Source organism: Oxyura jamaicensis, chromosome 7, assembly GCF_011077185.1.
Source record: "Oxyura jamaicensis isolate SHBP4307 breed ruddy duck chromosome 7, BPBGC_Ojam_1.0, whole genome shotgun sequence".
Lineage (NCBI taxonomy): Eukaryota > Metazoa > Chordata > Aves > Anseriformes > Anatidae > Oxyura > Oxyura jamaicensis.
Genome location: NC_048899.1, coordinates 10,216,266 through 10,240,480, shown reverse-complemented (window position 1 = coordinate 10,240,480; position 24,215 = coordinate 10,216,266). Strand labels below are relative to the sequence as shown.

General features: G+C 41.6%; 1 protein-coding gene and 1 long non-coding RNA gene across 2 annotated transcripts; both read right to left on the bottom strand.

Annotated features, from left to right (window-relative positions):
* Positions 1–5,895: 5,895 nt before the first annotated feature.
* On the bottom strand, positions 5,896–14,568 carry LOC118170120. The gene is made up of 5 exons (XR_004752500.1): positions 14,444–14,568; positions 12,370–12,430; positions 10,953–10,989; positions 6,398–6,493; positions 5,896–6,019 (listed from the first exon to the last, which is right to left on the bottom strand). It is a non-coding gene; the product is annotated as an uncharacterized LOC118170120 (long non-coding RNA).
* An 851-nt stretch (positions 14,569–15,419) lies between these two features.
* CDCA7 (cell division cycle associated 7) lies at positions 15,420–23,854 on the bottom strand. Its single transcript, XM_035332331.1, has 10 exons — positions 23,698–23,854; positions 22,759–22,884; positions 22,276–22,386; positions 20,772–21,023; positions 20,261–20,338; positions 19,341–19,529; positions 18,858–18,998; positions 18,543–18,692; positions 17,857–17,993; positions 15,420–17,538 (listed from the first exon to the last, which is right to left on the bottom strand). The coding sequence occupies exons 1-10, from the start codon at positions 23,716–23,718 to the stop codon at positions 17,508–17,510; spliced, it is 1,236 nt and encodes a 411-aa protein (XP_035188222.1). The 5' UTR covers positions 23,719–23,854; the 3' UTR covers positions 15,420–17,507.
* Between the last annotated feature and the right edge of the window lie 361 nt (positions 23,855–24,215).

Genomic DNA, 24,215 nt, shown 5'->3' with positions numbered 1-24,215 from the left:
TATTTGCATCAACAAATGGTATTGCTCTGAGCTCAAGGGTCACCAGCAGCAATTGGCAAAGCAGCTTGCATTAGGAACTGATAAAAAAGTTTCAGAGAAAATAGTGAAGCCATCATGTTCTATTTGTCTTGAACTCATTTTATGATGTGCCCATCTATCTACTCTCCAAGGCCGTTTTGTAATACCAAAAGTGAAAGTCAGAACAAAAAGTGAAAAGCCATCCAATGCTGACAAATTATTTGCTGACGTACATTCGGCTCACCTCAGGAGCCTACTGAGTGAGGCCAAGAGCCCCTGGCTGTTGGAGCTGACCAGGACTGAAGAGCTGACCAAAGGACGGGAAAGCTCTGCCTAGCACAAAGACAGGTAGTGCTAGAAGGCAAAGCAAGCCCACACTTCTGAGATCAGCTCAGACTTCTGAGAGATCAAGAGAGGAAGAAGAAATCTTGGTCAGCAGAAGAGACATTGTGAGAAGCACCAGAGGTACATTGTGAAGAAGATCAATCAGAGCTTTATGGAATTAAATGCTCTTTTAGCTTCCCTTGATGGAAAACTAAAATACCACAGAGATACTGTGATGTCTGTGATAAATATATGTCCTGAAGACAGAAAGCGTTGCCTAGGGGATATAATGCAGTAATGCTAAATTACAAGCTGTTTTCATGAAGGACAACACAGCTGCTTTCTTTAAAAAAATTTATGGGGGAGTCAAGCTGGACCTTATATTCATGGTGGGAAAAGAGAGGGGGAAAGTACCCGCTGATTATACAAAAGCTATCTCGCAGAACTAGTAGGATTTGAGGTGACAGATTATCTTGCACCATCAGGTGCAAAACGCAGTGAGTCACTAGGGAGCAAAACATTGCCAGGAAATGTTGTGTTATGCAGCTGGGCTCCAAGACAGCCTCCTGCTGGAACAGAGCGCGCATGAGAAGGGACGGGGAAGCAGGCAAACGGGAGGTCTGGTAGGGACACCAGAGGGGTTACACACAGCTGTGGCCAGTGGGCTGGCCAGTTCTCCTCGGACATCAGTTCCTTGTGTCCGGGAGATGAAAAAACAACAGAGAATGAAAACAAAACTTGAATCACTGTCACATCTAAAAAGACCGATGGAATTGTAGTTGTGAGCTTCCTGCAGTGAAGAATGTCCTGTGCCACCCCGTTACACACACTGCAAAGCACAAGGTGGCCTCAGTCATCCTGATAGTCTCACCCTGGTTTTTAAACGCCGCTGTCTCTTACATACCCACCTGACACACCACTGGCTGAGACACCAGATAAAAATCTTCGGTTTCTAAGCAGATGCCATTTCAAAGTAAGGCAAGATGGGGTGAGGAGGTGAAGGGAAGAACATCTGAATACACTCACAGTTTAAGCACTGTGGGCTCAGCAAGCGTGTCAGAAACAGCAAAAGTGAGCAATTAAATGAAGGAGATAATGTCAGATCACTTACTAATCTTGTATCTTCAGTTTGCCTTCAGGATCCTATTCTAGGTCTCTGAAATGAGCATGGATTCTACTAATGTTTCTCTTTATAACCTGGCCCTGTATGTCATAGCAGTGTTTCACATTTCTGTGTAGGTGTCGCCTTGTGCCCCTGAGCCAGCAGTCTCACATTTCTGTGTTAGAGACAGTCAACTATCCCCTGGGCAGAAGATGTGTCTGGCATTTCTTAACAGCATCTTGTCAGAGACCAAGAAGCAACACTGAATAACGTTTTTTTTTTTTTAAAAAAAAAAAACTAAACTCAGCTAGAAAGGTGGTGATGTGATACCAGTGACGTTAAATGGGGTAAAAGGAGAAAAAAATGCTGATGCTTTTATTTTCAGACCAGAAAAATGTAGAGAGAAATCCAAGAGACAAGGAAGAAGTGAGTGGACGGAAGGGGATTGGAAGCATGTGTCACAGGTCATCTGGCTTTCTGGAAATCTGCAAAAGCCCAACAGTGGGATGTCTTAATAGTAGATAAAATTTTGGGGTTCTGGCCTGTTTTTGCATTGCCAGGCAATGGTTGGAGCAGGCTGAGGTGACAGCAACAGTGCTGAAGGATTCGAAGGGAGACATTACATGCAGAAGGGAAGAAGTGCTGGGGCTTGTAAGGAGTGGAGGGGGAGGGCAGGAAGTCACGAAATGTATGAGCTGCCAGAAGACAGGACGTTCGTTCCCCCTTTGGAAGATATTCATAATGCACAGATACAGGCTTAGAAACTATTCCATGAAAGCTCAGGGTTATGGCACTGACTCCCTTACAGGCTAGAAAAATGCACGCATGAAAGGAAAAGGCCTTCAGGGTAGGAGGGTTTGTTATTCGTTTTTTTTAACTGACAGAATCCACTGCTGACTTGTAAGGTGGGGAGGTATTAACTGCCGAGAAGGAGGAACAAAAGGCAGGGATTGCAATCCTGGTAGAAAAAGCAAGGAACATTGCAAGTAGAGGTGGGCTGGTCCAGAGAGGGGGTAAGGATATTCACTGAGTGCTCTGAGATGAAACATGCTGTGTGTTCCTAAAGGTGCCTGTCAGTCAAGAGGGAGAGCAACATTATGACAACCTCTCTTTCCCCAGCAGCCAAGGCCAAGATTTCTTCTCCCTGCAAAGCCAGCCAAGAAATTACTGAAATGGTTGTTTTAACAACCAAAGCTAACCGGGAGGGAACAAAAGAACTCCAGATGCATCCATCTACACACACATCCGTCAACTGTCCATCCGTCTGTCCATGTCCTCCAACAGCCTCCGATGGCCCAACTTGCACTTAAAGAAAGCCTCTTGAATTGGTCAGAAAACGGGTAGCAAATTATTTTGCCATTGTACAACTAGAAACGATCTAGGTTTCAGGGAGAAGTATGAAATGCATGTAACCTGCATGAAATTTTCTGAGAGTAACGTAAGTCTAATGTCTGTGCAACAGCAGAAAAGAGGTTACATTCCTTACGGCAGTGCCGCTCCTGTTTCCTGAGTCCCCACTCGTCACCTTCCCAAAGCGTGTGCTGAGACAGACGGGCTCGGGCTCCAAAGGGGCTTCTGTCCACAAACACAATACTGCTGCACTTGCTGCTGCTCACTTGTCAGTGCTTAATTAACAAATACAAATGCAGAGCTGAGCTGAAATCAGAAAAAGATACTTTGATACGGAAAAAAACTTAATATGAGGAAGTTGCTTATTAAACAGAGAGGAATTTGTTGTTCAGCTGCACTCAAAACACAAGAAAGGGGAAAAAAAAACATTAATGTGTGCCAGGGCAAAAGTACCACCGTCTTGGCAAGAGAAAGAAACATTTGCAAGCTTCTGAGTTGATATTTGAACAATGGGGAAGAAAATGAACCAGAAAAACTGCTTGATGGGCTGCTGAGAAGAATCCTCCTCCCTCTCTATGCACACTGATTTTTGTGTTTTCTTACACCCAGATAAGATGGACTGATGGCAGAACAAATAATATTTGACACACAAGGTATATAAAAAAACAAGGATCAAGAACAGATTTCAAAATGGGCTGAACACCTTGAATTCAATCAGATAAGTGGCAAAAATATAATAAACTACCATCATTAATTCCTACCAGAAGATATGAGATATTGAAAATAAAACTCTGTAAGCTTTTTCACACAGTTTCTATCCCGGTGTAGGCTGATACAAAGTCAAAATGAACAAACAAAAAAGGAACAACAAGAACCTGAAACCCAGGCTGAAGATCCAGGTGACAGGAAACCCTCAGAAATATGTCTGTCACACATCTGAAGTAACACATTTTCCATTGCTTGCTTTGGTCATTTTCTCTAATCGTTAGTAAATTGCCCCTAACCAGAAGTCTGCCCTTCTTCAGTTTTATCCCAAGTTCCTATCTGGCAACTTCTAAAGTTGCCAGTAATGTTTTGGAGCTTTCCTCACGTATTGCAGATGAGGGTCAGAATACTCCATTGCTATACATTTTTTAAAAAAATTGTCTTTTAATCCTTCTCCTACGCGAGACAAATATTTAAATATTGCCTGTGTCAAAGTAAATATTTTAAAACATATACTCAGCTAGGGGGAGGAGTGGGAGCTGCAATGGTTTGCAGTCCAGGAGCTTCACATCACTGGATGGTTCGTGGCACGGCCGGTGTCAGGTAAGCGAGCGTGTACTCACAGACAGCGTCCCCGGGTACACCACGCGTGCAGGTCCCTCCCGGCTCCTGTGATTCCTGACCTTCCACTTTCAGTTTGCTTCTGAGCACTTTTAAAGCGAGAGTGCTCTGTTCAAACCTTCAGTGTTTCGGCATTTGCTAAGCAGCACATGCTATTAGCGAACACTTTCACTGCAGGTTAACGTTCTCAGACACAGATCGTACAATGCACCGAGAAGTATTGGCTGGGGGAGAGAAAGCCTGTCATACATAGCAGGACTAGTGATAACGCACAGTGTATTACACTCCAGCAAAAATGACTAAAATTAAAGCCAAACAGGAACGATTTGTATGGTTGAGACAAGTAGAATAAAATATGTATTTTAACTAAATCAGTTTTTAGGAATACCAGGCACAGGTTAATCCTTTATAAATATGTTCACAGAGTACATTAGACACCAGTCCGCCTACACAAAATGAATGCAGCACACACTCTGATGTATTACAGAGGCAGGATAAATGAGGGAACTCTTCTGTGTTTGATCTGGTTCTGCTCTGTAATTCAGAGATACTGGAGATGGGTGGTGAGTTTCTCATTGATCCCAAAAGAACCAATACTGTTGAAACCTGTGAAATGTAAGCTTTGTAGAGGATTGGAGGCTATGCACGAAGGACATTGTAGCTTTAGGGGCACATTCTCTTCTCAGGAATGTATGTAACCGGCATTCACAAGTCATACACATCCTGGGGAAACAAGACCCTGTAGCTTAACAATAGGAAAAACGCATACCTAGCTCCACAGGCAATTATATCACACCCATTGCTACATCTGCATCCAGTTATCAAAGGATAGATTTTCAGCAGATAATAAATGAACCTGGTAATGAATGTCTTGAGAATTTTGAAACAATGCTAAATTTGGCAAACATCAGCATTTAAAAATGCAGCAAAGTGCAGTTATAGAATCAATCCAAGTCTAAAACATTTTAGATAGAAAGCACAGGGCTAGCACATAGATGGGGGAATAATCAGTTCCAGTCGTCCCCCCCCCCCCCCCCCCCCCATTCTTTACAGCTTTTTAAACCACTTACACCAGCCTTGCTTCTCTGAACTGTATTTTGCGTATGGTGGAGGTGTTAATGCACAGTTACTGCACAATGGGGTTGTGAATTTTAGTTAATGAAAGCTTTTAAAGGCACAATGAAATCTTGTGATGAAAGGCAACAAAGAAGTGCAAAGTATTATTATAGCCTAGTCTAAGTTTTACTGAGAGCATTCTTATACACGATGGACACAGCGTAAATATGTATTATGGACGATAACCTCCCTGTAAAGGCTAAGTCCCACTCCTGAGTCTGCCAGAGGCAAGGGGTGGCAGTCTTACAAGGTTTAATAATGTCTCGTGTTTTCATCCTCCTCCTACCCCCAGGAGCTAGAAGAGGACCCCTGTATAAATTCTGAATCCTAATAAATAGTATGGCCATTCTATTGCCATGCTATTCATTAAGTATGGATACTGCATGCACAATTGGACTACAAGCTCTGAACTCCAAGGTGGTACAGTGTATACTTAAAGGCAATGGTAAATTGAGGAAGTACAGTAAACGTCACAGTAGTGTGGCATACGTCTATAGCGGGCATTTTTGTGATATCCCTAGGAGATGCAAGCAAAGGGTCAGAAGTCTGCTTGTTTTTTTTCTCAATATTTTTTGCTAAAATCCAAGTATTTGTTCCTGATAATAAAAAGGAACAGTTAAGACTGTCTGTATTTTACAAAAGTGAGGAAGGGCTATCTGTACAACAGGATGTGGATCTATGCTACAGCAACCCATTTAGAAGAGATCTCGCACCAAAATAAATGTACAACAGCTTACCAGGCTGAGGGAGGATGGGGACTACTGGTCCAAATGATGGTTTGATCTGTTACAATGGAAGCGAGATCTTCAGTTTGAAAAATACTATTCTGCTTCCTGGGTCTGCAAGAGCTAACATTGTTCTAAAGGCTGCATCCCTCTGATCAGCTGCCCTGTTTCACTGATCATAGTCTAAGTGATCTGTAGCCTCCTTCTTTTTCTGGCTCTGTTCAAAGAAAAGATTGCAGCTTCATTTCAGTTATTTGCATGTTTTTCTTAACAGCTTACTCTCGGCAGCTTCTGATTTAACCTTACATGTTCTGAAGTTCAGGAATAAATAATGTTTAGATTGGCACCTCATATTTTCAGAGTAATAACAGGCACCTCACAGACACATGTCATGTTCCAACCTTTTAGTAAATGTATTCTAACACTCTTAGCTTACCTGCTTTAAAAGGACTGGCATGTTGAACCAGCTGGCCTTTTTCTACTGCTATAGCTTTTCATGTTATATTCTGCTGCTCCCATTTCTGTATTTTCCCTGCAGCTTGCAAGACAAAATGCAGAAGTTTAAAGTCTCATAATGTTTATGTGACAAAATCTTACTGCTAAGTACAGTATTACTGACGGATTAAGTTTAATGCAATAGCATAATGTAATTTAATTATAGTAATAGCGCACAGCAACAGTGTTACTGCTTATGTCAGATTGTGAGACGTTCTCTTTTAAAAGCTTCATTGTTGTTACTTAGTTTTGGGGTTTAGTTCCACAGCATTTCCCCCCCCCCCCCCAGTTAAATTAATTTCATAGGTGTGGAAGAGGAAACATTAGGCAAATTGCTTCCATTTTGCCACTATAAGATTACGTAAGAATTCACAATACCAACTAAAAACCCATTTTGCATTATGAGACAATAGTCAGCCAGCCTGGGGGGGGAAAGCTTGAAGCCTGCTGGGCATAAGTCCTCAGACCTACATGCCACACTTTCAAAAAGAAAGAAAAAAAAAAAAAGAGCCCACACAAAGAAAAAAAAGAGGCTCATTCCACCAGGTCTACCTTTTGTATTTACCTGTGTTTTATCACAGATTGATCTGAATTCCTATGCCATCAATGAAAAACCACATTTATGTAAACTATTGTGGTGCATGGCTCTGTCTTTTTTCAGCCCACATTTTCCACTGATTTTAGCTGTAGCTGTGGCTGACAGCAATTCCAAAAATCCAACCAACACTATCTTCTATTTCTGAAGTGTTTTCTATCTGAAGACCACAGAATTTTCTGTCAGTGTTAATTTTGCCTCACAACAGCTCCAGAAAGGCAGAAAAATGCATCTTCAGCCAGCACAGCTGTATGCAAAGTGAACATCTGTCCATCGCCAAATTCAGTTTAGCTAATAATAAAAAAAAAAAAGAAAAACAACTTTTTTTTTCTCCTCCAGACAGGACCAGACTGCAAGGGAAAGCCTGTAGAGGATTTCCATGCTTTAAAAAGGGAAACAGGGAGAGACTGAATTTCCTTAGGTCACTGAGAAAACATGTGGCAGTACTAGGAAAAGAACCCAGCACTTCAGCCGCCAAGATATCATCTTCACGGCCAAAATTGGTTGTTTTTTCTCTCTGCAGCAATACTGCATTAGCTCTATCGTGGTGACATAAGAGCACAGGCAGAGCAGCCTCTGTGGTTTTCTTTTGAATGCTGTTAGATAAGGTTAATTTCTGGTTGACAGCAAGATGCTGGCTTTTTCTAATTACATCAAAGCAAAAGCTCCCCTTGCCTTATTTTAATAACAAGATAGGTGAGGTGAACTAGCTACAGCACTGCAGCTCTTCCAATAATTTTTAGACCCAACTGTACATATTCTTCAGCATATACATTTATCAATGTGCAATGCCACAAAGAACCTTGGGCATCTACTGCAATACTCGACTCTTTGGAGCCCTTTAAGCTTGAAGAACCTGTAGCTTCAGAAATGTGAGCACCTCAGCACAGAAGTTGGCAGTATGTTGTGTTTGATGGACCTGAATTTCTGCTTCTTTAAGGGGAGGATGGAGATGACTAAAGGGCAGAGGGACATGTCTCTCTCCCCTTGGGCTTGATGTGTACAAGTCTGTGAAAGAATCTTTGCCCATGAGTCCCTTTTTTTGCAACATACAAGCATCGGGATTGTGCTAGACTTTCGTCCCACTGCTCTTTAAGCCTCTATATTTGTATATGTAAGAACTACGAGAGATTAGAATTCATAACCTTTTTCTACTTGATTTAGGGCAGATGTGCGAACTCAGGACCAATCTTTTGAAGCAGAAATTTTCTAAAAGCCAGCCCATTCACTGCTTTACAACACTGAAGGTCCCATGTCAAATCCATGGCAGCTTTGCAAGTTACAGAAACATAAGTATATACCAGTTCACTTGGGTATTAATTTTAGCATGCTGCAGAACTGCTTTCCCTAGCTATGCTCTCCTGTTGCAGCAAGACCTTGTACTCAGCAGAAACCTGGATGCTTAACAGAAGTAGCACCATTTCTACACCTTTATGCCTTCATACTGTGGACCATTTGCTACCAAAAGCCTCCGCATTCCTTAAAGCTTTGTCTCAGAAGAAGAAAGAAATCTGGGTCAAACTCCCTGCATCAAAGCAAGCTGGTGGGGGATTTCAACCTTTGTCTTAGCTCCATATCTTAGGTGACTGTTCTGAAGATTCAAGGGCACTAAGAAAACATCAACCTTTTTGCAGTGTTTTCCATTAAACTTTCTAACAACAAGAAAGCAAGAAATTGTCCCTAGCCCAAGATCTACTTGAGTAAATTAGGTCACCTCAGCTGCTATTTTAGACAGGACAATGCACATACAGCAAAGAAGTCTCTTCCTCCCATTGATGACATTGTTCCCTTGTCTGTACGTGTTGGTTTGGAAATAAACCTAGAGTTTAGTGTCTGTTTAAAGTGAAACTCATGATTGTGAGTCTCTGCCTTTTTTTTTTTTTTTTTTTTTTTTCCTTTTTCCTTCCTACCATTCAGGTGCAGTGAACAACTTCCGCGCTGCTGTGAGCATGACTCCTAGCCTCAAGATCTCACCCTCCCTAGTGTTGTCTGGATATCAGGTTTTTCAACCCCCAGTCCTTCCTCACAGGTAGGAAGCACATCACAACTCATTAGTAATTTACTGCTACAGTAATTTTTATAATTACTGCCAGGAGGCCTCATTAAATTTGATCTAATGAATAAATATTGTATTTTTCAACGTGATTACCAGAACAGCTTAAGCTGAGTGCCATAAACAATTATTTTCTTCAATACGCAGTATGTCAGTGAGTATTGATTTTTATTTTATAAAGAATTTACTGTATTCCTATCTCTGTCTAGTGAGTAATAAATAGCCAACCCTCTGAAGTGTCAATTGCCATGGAGCAGAGCAGATGGCAAAACAAAAATTGGGGTATCTGTTGCAAAAAGTAAAATAACGCACATTAGCAAAGATAAAAGGTTTGTCTGGAGGTCAAGGAATAGCCGGTGTGTGTGTGTGTGTGTCTCCTAGCCCTCAAGAAAGCAGCCTGATTTAGGCTACAGCCTTTTTGCTTTGTTTGCAAATCAGTGACACAAAAAGACTTAGGCTGTATTAGCAGGATATAACAAAGCATTTTATCTCAGAGAAGTGACCTGTGAACAAATTATGGTGCCTTAATGTTTCATTTGCTTTTAGATGCAATAATCAGATAAAATGGGTTAAAGAAAAATACAGAAATATGCAATATGCTGAATGTGAACCTACACTATAAATGAAAGCTGCAAATTATCTTTACTTCCCAGCATCATTTATTCCCGTTTCAGCAGTTGCAGATTTTAACACACAAACCTCTTAAAACTGCAACAAAAGGCACACATTGGCAATATCTTAGGATATAAATCAGAGGAACTAAGCATCAGGACAAAAACCTTGAAATATCTATCATCTAAATATGTTTTTGCACCTCTAGCTACATGGTACCATGTTATATAGCTCTGATTCTATAGCTCCTGCACTACTTCAGTATTTTCTTTAAGTAAATTTATCTATATTAGCAAATAGCACTGATCTACTGTGCAGTTTTCTTTTTTTTTAAAGTGAGTCTTTCACTTAAGGTAAGAGCAAAAGGTGTGTGGGTAAACCCGAAGTCATTGAGGGCAATTGGTATGAATGAAAGGACCTATTTTTTTCTTTTTAATAGACATTTTTGAATTACCTGTATTTTCTTCCTTTGTTGCTTAGTTTACAGAAACCTGGTCCTGACATTTTTAGCTTCATTTCTTCCACTGTCTCTTCACTGTGGCTGAATTCTGATCTGGCCTCCACCAAATTTGGTGGAAGGAGTACAGTGCAGTTACTGATTTATAGCTGTACATCACCAAAACAGCCTCAATGACTGTCACCAACACACACCCCACACACTACCTCTGAATAAATTGCAAGCAATTAACTCTACACAGGACCTTATGACTAGATCTGTCTTACTTGCTGCTTCAGCCCAGAGCATCTGTATTTTGTGACACCTAACATTTGCTCTCATAAAGTCCCATTGGTACCCAGGTTTCTGTTGCAACAGGTGTGGAGAAACCTCAGTCTCATCAACACTAGCTGATCAGTATCTGTGCTTTCAGATAGGCTGCTGAACACAATGCAACTTGCAAGAATCAAGTCTCTTTATAGATCCCAGAACGTTAAAAGTATAATGTGATATGTATACAGGGAAAACCAGAAGCTAAATTTCAGGCAGCCTTAGTTAGCACGTTAGCTAAGCATGGTATCAGAGAAACTGTCCATCTCATCAGCAGAATTTTTCCTCAGAACTGTGGAAAAAAAATCACATGCTAGACATTGCATTTTAGACCTTTTGGAAAAAAAGATGCAAGAAAGAAAACAGCACCTGATAGCTTGCAATATTTTCAACTACTTTGTTTCAGCTATAACGCAAAATTTAGCCCATAAAAATATACCTCATACTTACTATGACTAAGACAGACTTACTCTGCTTGCAAGGAGAAAGGCTGTCTACCATCCGTGCCTGGAAGGTAAGCAAGGAAAAAAAGAGCATTACTCCTTGCAGTGGAAAATCTGCATGTCTTGATAAAAAGTAAGGTATGATCACATTAGGAACATTCAATTTTTTTTTATTTTTTTACTTTATTTTTTAACAACCTTCAGATACGTGGATGAAGAGTGTTTTGGTCTAACAGCTGCAGAAAAGGTGACTTGTTTAAAGTGATACCAGAAGGCTTTGACAGAATGCTGCATCTGTATGCTGTATTGGACATACAGCTACCATAGATACTGGTATTTACTTATTTACTGGAGCTACTTTCAAGAGGTCTGTAGTGCAGTTGCTATTCTCTAGCCACAGCAACTCTTTGAAAACTAGAAGTTGTTCTCCTAGAGAAAATTGGGATTATGTCAAAGCAGGTCAGTTCCTCACAACAAAACTCTGTGCTTGGTTTCCAATACCAAAATTGTAACATCGAAACTTTATCATAAGAATTAAATGAAAATAGAAATAAAGGGGGAAGAAAAAGCCTTTAGAGTGTTAACTCTCCACGGCAGGAGGAAGCCAGCATGGGCATTGAGCTCAGCACACTCATCCCCTTCTCCCTGCTGAAAGGGACACAAAAAGAACTCTGGCTAAGCATTTATTTTTCTGCTAATGTGAAAGTTTTCTTTTAAAGAGGAAGCAGATTGAACAGAGCACGAGAAAAGAATTTGACTCTGGCTTATTTCCAAAGGGCTTTTTTTTCCCCTGATGATTCACTGTTATCAGTTGTATTCGCATTATAACCAGGCTCAAAAAGAAATACCCAAAACCCAAACCAACCCCACCCCCTACACCTAACAACAAAAAGCCCAAACCACAAAAGCACTAAGAAATAGGATCTTTCCTACTGCTAAATTCTGCTAATAAGCTATATAAAAAGAGAATCGTGCAAGAGTGCTTATGTTCATTCACATTTGAGTAGTAACATAGCCAGGCTTCTAGATCTGGAACTTCAGAGCACATCTAAAGGTAGTGGATCTTCATGTTACCAAACAAAATGGTTGACGCTGATGGGACTTGTTTTACCTCAGCTATACAATGTAACAGAAAATGTCTACATATCTCTGAATTCTAAAATTGTTCATTTCCAATACAGTATTACAGTTGCTTTGTTTTCAAACAGGTGCTTGCTTGGATATTGCGGAAGGAGATATGAATTTTAATATTTGTAGGAGCCTTCTCACCCCCAGCCCCCATGGCAGTCAGGTGAGCGTGCCCAGTTTATACAACAATTTGCAAACGTACCACTTTCATGTGGGCATTCATATTAAAAGGAAGTAAAACACAGCCAACAGAAGGAGTGCTGGTAGGATTGCTTTGGTACTGTGTATGTGATTACAACAGTATGAGGATGCTTACTGTAGGCTTCTGTTACTTAAACCTCTTCACACTGCCTAGGACACAATTTCACTCTCCCTGCCTGCAATGATATTAACATACAGATAAGGATATAAAGCTAACTTGAGCCCCAACACAAAGCTATAATTTTAACAACATTTTGTTTCCGTTTTCAGGAGCAGGTAAGTTGTACCTGCAGACCTACTCCAGGGGAAAGATTGTATGAGTAGGGCTCAACACAGCAGGATCTACAGTTCAACTGATTTAAGCTTTTCTACTTTAAGCAATCAGCACTGAGAAATACTGCTGAAGTACTACTAATAAAAGGCAGACTGACGCGATACCTTTCTACTCCATCCTGACCATACCCCGTCTTCTGGTTGTGCAGGGTTTTTGTTTGTTTGTTTTTAAATGCAACAGAACTGTTTGTCACTCTTGCAACTAGAGCTGGTTCAATTCCCGCCAGAAGGAAGCCTGTACTGGTAGTAGCAAGCAGATCTTTAGCATGCCTGTAGTTCTATCCTCCAGGCGTTTTCATACAAATTCAGTATCCACAGCTTCTTATAAATACCAGTCACCATAGGTTCCTGTCCTGCCCTCCCCCTTCCACTTTCAAGGCCCTTACCACTAGCACTGACCACCACACCTTTGGGTTCACAGCTTGCACCCACCTTTCACTCCCCTTTACTCCAAAGGGTGGGTGGCTGCTTTTCTTTGTTTGAGGCACCCACCTAGGGGCCCCAGGCTTATTGGGGAGAAGGGTGAGAACTAAGCACGAAGATGTGATGATGCCCTCACATAACACTTGGAGCTGATGCACTCATGTATTGCTCTGACACTGCACAGCACTACATGGTACCGGAGTTCAGGACCCCCCAGACCAGTCAGCCTACACGTGACAGAGGAAGCTGTATGTTTCTACTCACTTTGTTCTAGCTGCATGGCCAAGAATATTAGAGAACAGCAGGTGGTGTTTCCAAAATCTCCATGCTAGCTTATGCCATTAGCCACGCAAGAGCTGCACTCGCAGAACGCTGTAAGAGAACAAGCTGGTTTATGCCAGCAGAGGTCAGTGGGTGACTCTCTTGCCAAATGCATCAGATGTGGAGAACTACGCCTTCGCATTGCCTCTTACAGGTGAGGTTTCAAAGCTAGCTGTACTCCCTTAACCTACAGCACAAAGCTCTTCTCCAACTAGATGCAATTGCTTTGCCCTTTTTGATCCCTTTAACCTACCCGAGCAAATGCTGCTATGTATGCTTTGTATTATCACATCCTTCCTTTTCTTTATATATAGTTTTTTTTTTTTTTTTTAAACACACAAATAAAAGGTATCTTAGCTCACGAAGCTGGGAAGGCAGAGGGAGTTGTTTCCAAAGCTAATGTGTATTTTTTTTAATTTGCATTGCACCTCCCTATGCTAATGTAGCTGTTGTTAAGCAGCAGAACGTGCTGCTCTGGAATGTGCAGTGCGTGTTACTTTAGCAGCCTGTGAAGTAGTTCTTTAATGCTATTTTTGTAGCTTACACACAAGGAAAAATACATTTTGCTTCATAGGTTAAGAGACAAAAATCCTTATTTCAAGGGAATACACTTGAGGAGACCTAACACTTCAACATATGGTTAAATTAAAAAAAAAGTGAGACGGGGAAGAACCAAAAATATATGTTAATATATATTACTTTAAGAGAATCTTCTGATATTAAGGAGAAAATTGTCCAGTTCCATCTCAAGATACTGTATCAATGTGAAAAAATAGTTGACTCATAAGCAGGCTTTAGGTTATATTTACATATTTAACATTAAAAAGGAGTTATTGATCACCCTTCCAGTACTATCACTTCACACTGTCATAGGCACAAATGCTCTTCCCACCCACCCCTAAGAATGCACAAGGAACAAAGGTCCAAGAAATTTAAGAGTTCAATTTGCCTATTAATCCTTTCTAGCAATTATAAATGATTATAACAGGTTTTAGAAAAAAGTTGGAATTTTTATCAGACCTAGATGCAAGATCACCTGCCCTAGAGCTGAAAGTAGTGAGGGAATCATCAACTCATGCAGCCTTTTTCAATAATAAATTAAGTCATTCTACCTCACACATGAGCTTCATTCTTCTGTTCTTCCTTTTCCAATGATTTTGCTTCTGTGCATCTGTTTTCAAAACTACCCAATAGTTAAGACTTTTCTCCACGTGAAGCATCTTAAATTGCCACCCACTTGCTGCAGATATAAAGCATGAGTCCTTTGTCAGGTTACATCAACAATACTTGAGCAGCTGTGGTACAGAAGCTTGGGGGGAAGAGTTGGACTGAGACACCTCAGCATCATGGAAACCTTAAAACTAACATACTACATCAATACAAATTTTCTCTCATGTGGCCAGTGGTGATGAAAGGTAAGCATCTATACAAAGCTTTTGGTGATAGTAATTAAATGAGGATTTTACCATTAGAAAGTACTTATGGACAGCTCAGACACTGCTCCATCACTTTCCTGTTTCCATCATCTCGGTACAATTCTCGTGGAATCTTCTGCCACAGTCTCATTTAACTCCTCTCTTAGGCGAAGCTACAGTGTCTCCAGCAAGAAGCATCAGAAACAGTCTTGTGCACTACCAGCCTACAAACAAGGTCCCTGGTTAATTCTCTGCTTTAACACACAGCTCTAAACTTAATGAGGGGGAGTAGCAGGCATCTGCCTTCTACTTGTGTCAGGCTATATCATCCTCTCCATCTCATGATGAATGTAGAGATCTAGCTGAAAGAAAAAAAGGCTGAAGGTTCTGAATGCCTTGCACCTTGCCTGAACTCAGTAACTCTATTTCCATCACCCCAAGTTAGCCATTAACTACCAGACAATTCAATCCAAACAGCATGGCTATCAAAGCCAGCCCAGTTCAGGTACACAGGACTGGGGAGAGAAAGATGTAGTCACGCTGCTCCTCCATGTATGATGAGAGCAACTGACTCCTGTACTTCTCAACTGTACGTGCAATAGTTTATCTGAAAAGTGGTAAAAACTAAGTGCAGCTGTAATGGGCTTTTTAAGAATAATTAAGAGGCAAGAAATTCTAACCCAGAAAAATTTTATTTTCCAAATAAAAACCTTCATACAGCTTTGCAGATGAAAAAATCTTAATACAGCAGTCTCCAGGATACAAAGCAAGGGTTTGCTTTTAGGCACAGTCCTTTCAAGCTCTAGCAATCAGAAGGCAAGTCCAGCAATTAAAAAATCACTCTGATACGTCAGAACATGTACTTCTAGAGTTCCTTCTTCATGAAATGTACCTAAAGGGTAGATCACACTCCACCTTAGATTGCACAGCTATTCACGCTACAGAAACAGAGGACAGGAGATTTTCAATAGCAGAGATGATTTATAAAACGGATCTTCAAGTCTGAGACGTAAGTATCTTGTGTCTGAATTCTTCTCTCCTCCCCCTCCTACACACACTGATCTAGTTCCCAGAAAGGTATAAATCATGGGTCATATACACGCACGGTACAAATACTGTACAAGCAGAGGGGTCAAAAGCCATGTTTCGTTATAGTGCTCAATAAATCCAAGCTGATTCTCCCTACTATTAAGCTGTACATCATGTATAACATTGTATTCTAAACCTTATACAAAGCTTATACAGTAGTTTCCATTACCAAACTAAGCGCAATTATACACTGTGGCTCTCCAGAGACAATTTTTGTGGCACCTTATGCACTCACAGCTGTAGAATAGAAGACACTGTCCACACAACACCAGATACTCTTCAGCTCAGTTTTTGCTGTACTCATGCTTCATTAACAACATCACACAACATACCCTTCTACAATCACAGGGAGCCAGAGACAAATACAAGTACGGATGGACTGTTAAGGAGACCACAGCACTAATCACATTTATAAGTGCTCACAAACCGTACGCAACCTTTACATCTCCCTTCTTATTCATTTTTAAAAGCCTTTTGATCAATTGTTCCTTATCTGTTACCAGAGTCACAGTATGTCTTTTGAGAACATTATCTATTTATGTTTGCGAAGCTCTATGCAAGTGAAAGAATAATTCACTTTAAGCTGGACTGTAGCTTAGAAGTCCTTACTTTTTCATTTTGTTCATAGGTAAAAGAAAACTAAGGCTTCTGATTCCAGTGACTGTTTGTCATTGCCCCTTTTCCTGACAGAGTTCAACAAGTTGCCACCTTTAATCCGCTTGTAGTTGGTCAACAGCCAAACAAACCACTACTCCTCTACTTAGCCAAGCATCCTCCTTGGCCAGGACCTGGGCTGATTCTGCACAAAAGCAAGTCTGCAGTTGGCAGCAAGAGCAGGGAAAAGAGAACCCCAAAAAACAACAGTAATTTAAGTGGTCACTGTGATGCACACCAGCACTTTCAGATTACTGCCATCACTAGACAACTCTAGTGCAGTGCTATGGAAGCTTTCAGCTGTGGCCTCCTCTCATCTGAGAAAACACAGAACAAAAGTGCCTATCCCCAGTCGCTTCTGCTACAATTTAAGTCACTCACTAAAGAATCTCCTTCAAAATGGCCAATGTGCACTTTAAGTACTCTATAAAACCAAATGTTAATGCTTGGAGACTGCTCGCCCGCAACCTTTAGGGCTTCCTTTTTGAACTTAAGAATGAGTTGCTGTTTTAGAGAATTGTTAGCTTCCATTTGATCATTTCTGTTCAGTAAGAGTCTATTGCAGCAGAAGTTGGCCAGGAGTTAAGCACACACCTTTCCCTGCTTGGTTCTGTGGGGAACAATGCCCTGAAATGTTCAGAATATCTCTATCTTTTTGTGATCAACTTCAAAGCATAAATAAACCTGCAGCACAGATTACTGCATGAATAGAACTCCAATGGCTTAAAGTCCCATCTTCTTTCAGGAAAAAATAAATGTTGTTGGCATGAAAGCAAGAACTGATGCTATCTGGTTTTCTGTTTTGCAAAAGTTGTTAAAAAAGAAAACAACGGCCTGTGGGCAAAGCCCTTCATTAAGCAGTTTCTCCAAGGGTGATTTGCACTGAGATACACTATTTTTGCCCCAAAGGGGAAGGAACAAAGGCACTGGCTTTGTAATCTCATTTGATTAAATGATTCACTGTAGGCGATAATATGGCACTGGTGAAAGAGTACGTAATTTAAAGGCAATCACAGCTTCAGTCTTCCATTCCAAGTTCTTGTTTCAGACTGAAAGACAAGTAGAAACTTGAGTTAGTTTATAGCAAGCCACTGCTTGGAAACCCTCTAGACACATTAGTGGAGGTCATGACAATAAAACAGGTCATCTTAAAAGCAAAAAGACAGAGTGAATATACCACTTGTTTTGGTTAAGAACAAACATGTCAGAAAAGTGTTGTGGGAAAAATCTCAGATTCCAAAGACAATGTGGACTAGTCTTGTGACATCTACATGACAAACAGATGTGAACGGAAAGTTCTCCCCCAGCTCTCAGCTGCTTATCCCACTCAGAGCAGAGCCTCGCCACTGACACAATAGCATGCTTACCTTTTCAAGTAGGCATGGACGTTGTCATAGCCATGGTACTTGGCCAGATAGACCAGCACACCTGTAGCACATCGGCCATCTCTCTGTCTGCAGAAGCTACAGTTGCAGATTCCACGACATGGTGGGCACCTCCAGGTCTAGACAAAAGACAGACAACATCCTTTTTAACTGAGCTGGAATGCCAGACAAGACTCACAACTGTGACTTAAAAGATGGTCCTGCTCTCCACTTGGTTTTACATTGAACATCAGTGCTGCAGGAGTCACCAGTACAGAAGAGTCCAAATTCTTCAGTCTGTAAGGTATTGAACTCTCCTCTGCCTTCTTTGTACATAACCACAGGAAGCATTCTGCTCTGCTCAACTCCTGCACCATAACCATAGCCCATAGTAGCAATGAAAATTGTCCACGATACAATTCTCTATACTGCATTAAGCACTAGTGCAAGGTAAAATAGAGAACGCTATTCTGATGTTCAAATAAAGGAGTATTTTGCCAGCTTCTCTGCTCTCATAGTTTATTCCTGTAAATAGAACCACGTTAACTAGTAACTACTTCTGTCATGTGGTTTGAATCAAATTAAGAACACATTATGCATCACAGCACTGCAAGCAACTCTTTAGCTATGAGTAACAAATGTACTTCTCTGCACAAGTTAACAAGAGCCAATATTCAAAACTGTCTTACCGGATCCAGCAACGCCGTTCTGACATCTTCCCCGTACCTGTTGCGGAGGCACGGCCCACAGAACTGGCCCCGCACCCCTATGCAATCAGGGTTACGGCAATTTGTCTTGGTATCTATGGTTTTTTGGCGACACTGATGACAGGTGGATCCCTACAATATGGGGAAAAGCAATTCAGGAAACAAAAGACCTCAGGCATATTTCTCCCCCAAAATCACATCCCTCCTATCAGTGAAGAGGGAGACTGCTCTATTTGATGCTAAACCACAAGCAGAGAGTAACAGGCAAATGATTTCACCAAGTCGGAATATACTTACCATGGCCCTGTTATACACTTTCTCTCTTGCAGATCCACAAATGTTATTCAGCTCCTCCTCCGTTATCTCCTCAACTGGGCGCACAACGTGTGGAAGAGCCATGGCACCGCGGTGACCCCTCCTGGGAGTTTGGGCATCATGCTGAATAATGAAGACACAAAATCATCAGGATTAGATTCAGCAAACCTTCTACACAAACAAGGAGGGAATCTTCAAATCAATGCTAAAGTCTCAAATAATCTTTCTAAATAAAAACGAGGGAGAGAGACAGATTTGCAAAGACATACAATATGTATGCTGCTTTAGCATCTGAAGGGTGACAAGTCAAGTGAAATGCCACTGGAGCTTGCTTAATTTCTGCTGGAGTACAAAGGAAGCAATTCATCCAGAATAAGGTGCTCTGAATGAATTTATATTTTCTTGAAGGGATAGAAAACCACCTTCAATAGCAACCTGCAGCTGGTACCTAGAACCTCAACTTACCTCCATGTATTCATCCGACATTGTCCTTCTTCTCACTAGGAAGTACCGGTCATCATCTTCCTCTTCTGGTAAAGGAGTAGGAGGGCCTTCAGTCAGAGACCTGGATCTTGTGTGAGGCCGAGAACTTCGATCTGGGTTCCTCCTCAATGCGCTTCTGGGTAATGAACGTCTTGGAAGTCGCTTTGGCCCCTGGTAAAATTTAAAAGCCCCTAATTAAGCAACAGCTCCTGTCCCCACTATGCATTCGGCCTCCAAAAGACATGCCTGCTTTCTTTCTTTCCCAAAGAAGAATTCTACCCCCACCATCACAAGTCACAAAGTAAAAAACATTCTAGGCAAATTCATCTTGAGCGTACTGCTCGCTGTGGAGAACAAGCCAAAAGCAGCTTGTTTGTGTCCATGCCGATAGGTATACAGTAACTCCCACACACAGCAGCAGAACCCACGTCCACGAGAAGTTTCCACTTTTACTGTTACTCCCATCCTCACACAGCTCACAGATAAATCAGCAGTGAAATCCATTTCATTGCTGATTCACAACCCTATCACTTTAAGGACAAAACATTTTTTTTTTCCCCCAAGGCTTCAAAGTCACAGAATATTCAGACTTGAGCTTCAAGGCTTTGGCCGCCCCCCTTATCTCCAGCCTTTCTATAAATATGCATTTACACAGCATCTCATTTGGTTTTATTGGCCAGTGGAGTCACCTAGGTCTTTATAAAATTGAATGGATTAATTCATACAGTGCCAAATCAACAGAGAATTGCACAATGAGTATTGTTTACTAAAGCAGACGTGCAATTCTGATCTGGACTTTGATGTCCAGGGCTTATTAAGCCTTTTAATGAACAGTCCTGTTCTATAATTCAAGAATTTGAGACCCAGAAACCTGAAAGCAAATACACTAAGTTAATACTTACTTGACTGGCAGTTGGCAATGACCTTCTCCCACCAAAGATACCAGAAACACTTTGCAACTCCGCCATTAGTTTTGCAAGCTAACAATAGAAGGGGGGAAAAAAAGGAAACAGAGCCTTAAAAGGGAGTTTATGTGCTACTACAGACTGTTAGATTAGGGCAATTGGCTCGAAGTACAATTACTTGCAGGAAGCATAGCCACTCAACTTTTTACTTTTACATCCCATTTTTATGTTCTAGAGACTGCAGGTAATTTGAAAACAATCAAACTTAACAGGCTGCAAGCCTGATCAGGAACAGGCCTTCAGTATTAGGATTTTTACTAAAGGACTTAGTCTATGGATTATCACCTGCCAGCGAACATAAAGTAACAGATTTAAATATTAGGAATATAAATTCCTCTAATGGGAATTATGTGAATGCATTAAGAGTTAACTTGAATAACCGATGAGGTCCCCAAGAATCAAGGCAGGGGCTGCATGGGATAAAGGAGGGGAGACACTGAGTACTTACCATTGCTTTGTTTTCCTTGATGTTTAAAGCTCGTTTTTCTAAAAACACAGAGCCCTTTTCTTCAGAATCAGAGTCTGAATCCAGAGAAGGCATCACCTTTTCAGGAAGAGTTTCCATCTCAGCCTTCCTCCTTTCCGATCTTCGAGGTGGAAACTTCATAGCCACTTTTAGAGGAGCAGGGTATTTCTGCGCTTTTTGAGCTACCTCACTTTCACCACTTTCACCATTCTCCTCTGAATCTGATTCCAGTTTCTGTTAAGAAATCAGAACAGAAGCATGCAAATCCAAGTGAGCTGATCTGCCATTACATAGTTTTACCTTTTTTTTTTTTAGGGGCAGGTGAAAAGAGGAAATCTGGCTGAAATATACACTTTTGTTTTTAAACTTTCCTATGCTCTAGTGTATTTTAATTTTTAAAAGGCAAGAAACTGTCAAAGAGAGACACAAAAAAGCCTTGTTTCACCTGTAGCAGTTTTAAGCCACCACTTGCAGGCCTAGCAGTGAAAATAATTTGTGTGTGAGTTTGAGAAAGAATAGCATTTTAAGGGCTCAGTTTCTCAACATCCTGTATTTGGTTGTTAAAAAAATAAAAATAATAATCACTCAGCTCTCATCACAGGTCAAAACTGAGTTTGTAAACTGTGAAGGATATCTATCACTGATACTGTGAGATTGCTAGCACGTGAAGAGTTCCTCCTAACACTAGTCAATTAAATAATGATGTAAAAAAAAACAGCAATTTCTTATCTTTGAGTTCTGATACCTTGATAAGAACTTCTACAAGAATCAAGGGTCCAGTGAAGACAAGAAATTAGTTTCTTTAGTTAACAGCCTAATTTTGCAATAGGCTTTTAGACTCAGTAAGACATTTGTATTAGACATCAACATCCTGCTTCAATGTAAAGGTCTTCATTGGTCTCAAATTGCAATTCTCATTTACACAGGGTTTTATTAAACCACATATTTGGTCCTGGTTGTTCATTTAAGTGTAGTTATGGATTCCTCTTTCGCTCATATTTGTTCTAGTGTTGTCTCCTAGTCATCCTCCTTACCGCTGTGCATTAACTCAAGTACACATCTTCTTTCAATCAGATGCTAACCTAGTTATTCCTCAGTAGGTTCTGAAGTCACAACAGTAACTTATTTTATGCCAAACATGGCAACACTTACAAACCTGATCTTGTTCTGAAGTCAGGATGTCACCACCTATGACTATTTCTACGGGGCTCTCAAGCAGTACAGCATTTCCTGTTACAATGTAAGAGCGCGGGTCTGAACACATGCCAGTGTACAGAGAGATTTTTCTCAGGTTTGCTGGAGTCCGTGAGCTAGCATAACATTGCAGAACAAAAAGAAAATGCAACTATGGCTACTTAGACTGATGGTGTTTACATTAAACGAAACAATGGTTCTTTCTGACAATAATTGAAGTTGCCATTGTTTTTTGATTAAGAATGTGTAAGGATTCAAATTTAAAATTGCCAACCAAAATCAACTGTCTTACCAATGCATCTTCAATCTCATTTTCTGAAAAGCCGCAGAAGGATTCATCATCAGAGGCTTCATAAAAGATTTTTGCCAGTTCTTCTGTAATATCTGACCTAAACTTGCATTTCTATGAAGAATAAAATATTTTTTAACTTTAGTTGTACAGAAAATAATTCACACAAGTGCAATACAAGCAAACAGCTTTCTCAATAAAAAATAGCTAAGGGATTTACAAGTGGTTTCAAAACTGCAGTTGCAAATTATCAGGCATGTTAGGTTAGGTGACATTTCAAAGGCTAGAATAAATAGCTAATCTACTTCCAACAATTACCACCTAGAAGCACTAGCAAACAGTGAAATGAAATTACAGCACATAGCATAGATTTATAACTACCATTCAAAACTGTAAGCAGAGCAAACAGCTTTAATCATGCACAAAACATGCGGGTCTTTACCAGCACTACACATTCAGTCTTGTTTGTTCTTGTACTGTACTTACTGTGTTTGCAAAATTATCAGAACCAAAACTGTCACAACTGTCATCAGAGGATGAGGACGTTTCCATGGGGATCAGTTTCGTATTTCGGAACGCCGTGAAGTTTCTCCTTCCCCAGCGACCTCGGCGCTGTAAAGAACAGTGGCAACACCATTAATAGGGGCAGCCTAAGCTGTAAGCTTTTAGACACGTCGTTAAACTGAAGCTTAGGAGGCTTCAACGTTTTAGAATTCTTAACATGCTTGGACACGATACAAAACATCTCACACCAGCAGAATCCTCATCAGCATCACAACAAATATTTCCCAAGCTAGAAATGGGAATAGGTTCTGTTCTCATACATTTCTGATCATCATTATGGGTGAGTTTTGTGCAGTATCCAAAAACATTTTTATGACTACAAGGAGATGGAAACACACACAAAAGTCACATTGTTCTCCACTCACTATGCGCACGTTTCCGGCATGGTCTAAGTTACGGCCAACGATGGAAAGATGTACAAGAACACAAGCAGCCTCATAGAAAGCTGCTCTGATCTATTACACTGAAGGCAAGGCACACACCAAGCACGCTGCAGCTATTAAGGAGTTAGCTAAGACCCCTTAATTAAGGACTTAACACGACTCTTGCAAACAGCTTTGTCAAATTCCCCCAACAGGACGGAACACCGTCGGTCGGGCTGTAGCTCCTCACTTCGCATGCCCCCTACACCCCGCTCACCTCTCCCGGGTACCCGAACCCCCACCAGCCGTCCCGGAGCCCAGCACACTACCACAGCAGAAACCAGCCACCAGAAGCCCCCCGCCCCGCTCCCGTCCCCCCCGTGTCGGGGAGCGGCGGGACGCCCCCCACAGCCTCCCCCAGGCCCGTGCCTCCCCCGCGGCCCCCAGCAGCCCCCATCCCACCCTGTCCCGTCCCGTCCCGGCGCGGCGCGGCGCCCACCTGCGGGCGCGGCGGAGCCATGCTGGCGGCGGGGCGCGTGGCGGGAACTCAACGTTCGCGCCAAAGCGGCGGGGACGGGGAGGGCGGGGCCTGCCGGCGCCTTTCCCGCCTCGGCCCCCGCGTCCTGGCAGATGCAGCCGACACCGCCGCGGCACCGCGCGCCGACCGCGCACCCCTATGGGGGGGGGGGGGAACCACCGCACTCTTAATGTGTTCTCCCCGAGGGATCGGTGCGGGGATCCCCCCGCCTTTTTATTCTTTTTCCCCGGGAGGTGGGGGTTTGTGGAGCTGCAAGGACCTGGCCGTGTGGCGCGAAAATCTCCCGGGCAGGGGGCGGCGTGTGCCAGAAGGGAGGCGCTGGGCAGCCCGCGTGGTCCCCGCGCCTCTTTTTTTTTCTTCCTTTTTTCTTCCTTTTTTTTTTTTTTTTTTTTTTTTCCTTTAATTTACATGCAAAACCAGTACTTTCTTGTCCACCACTCTACGAAAATAATAATAATATTTTTTAAAAACAGCACCAT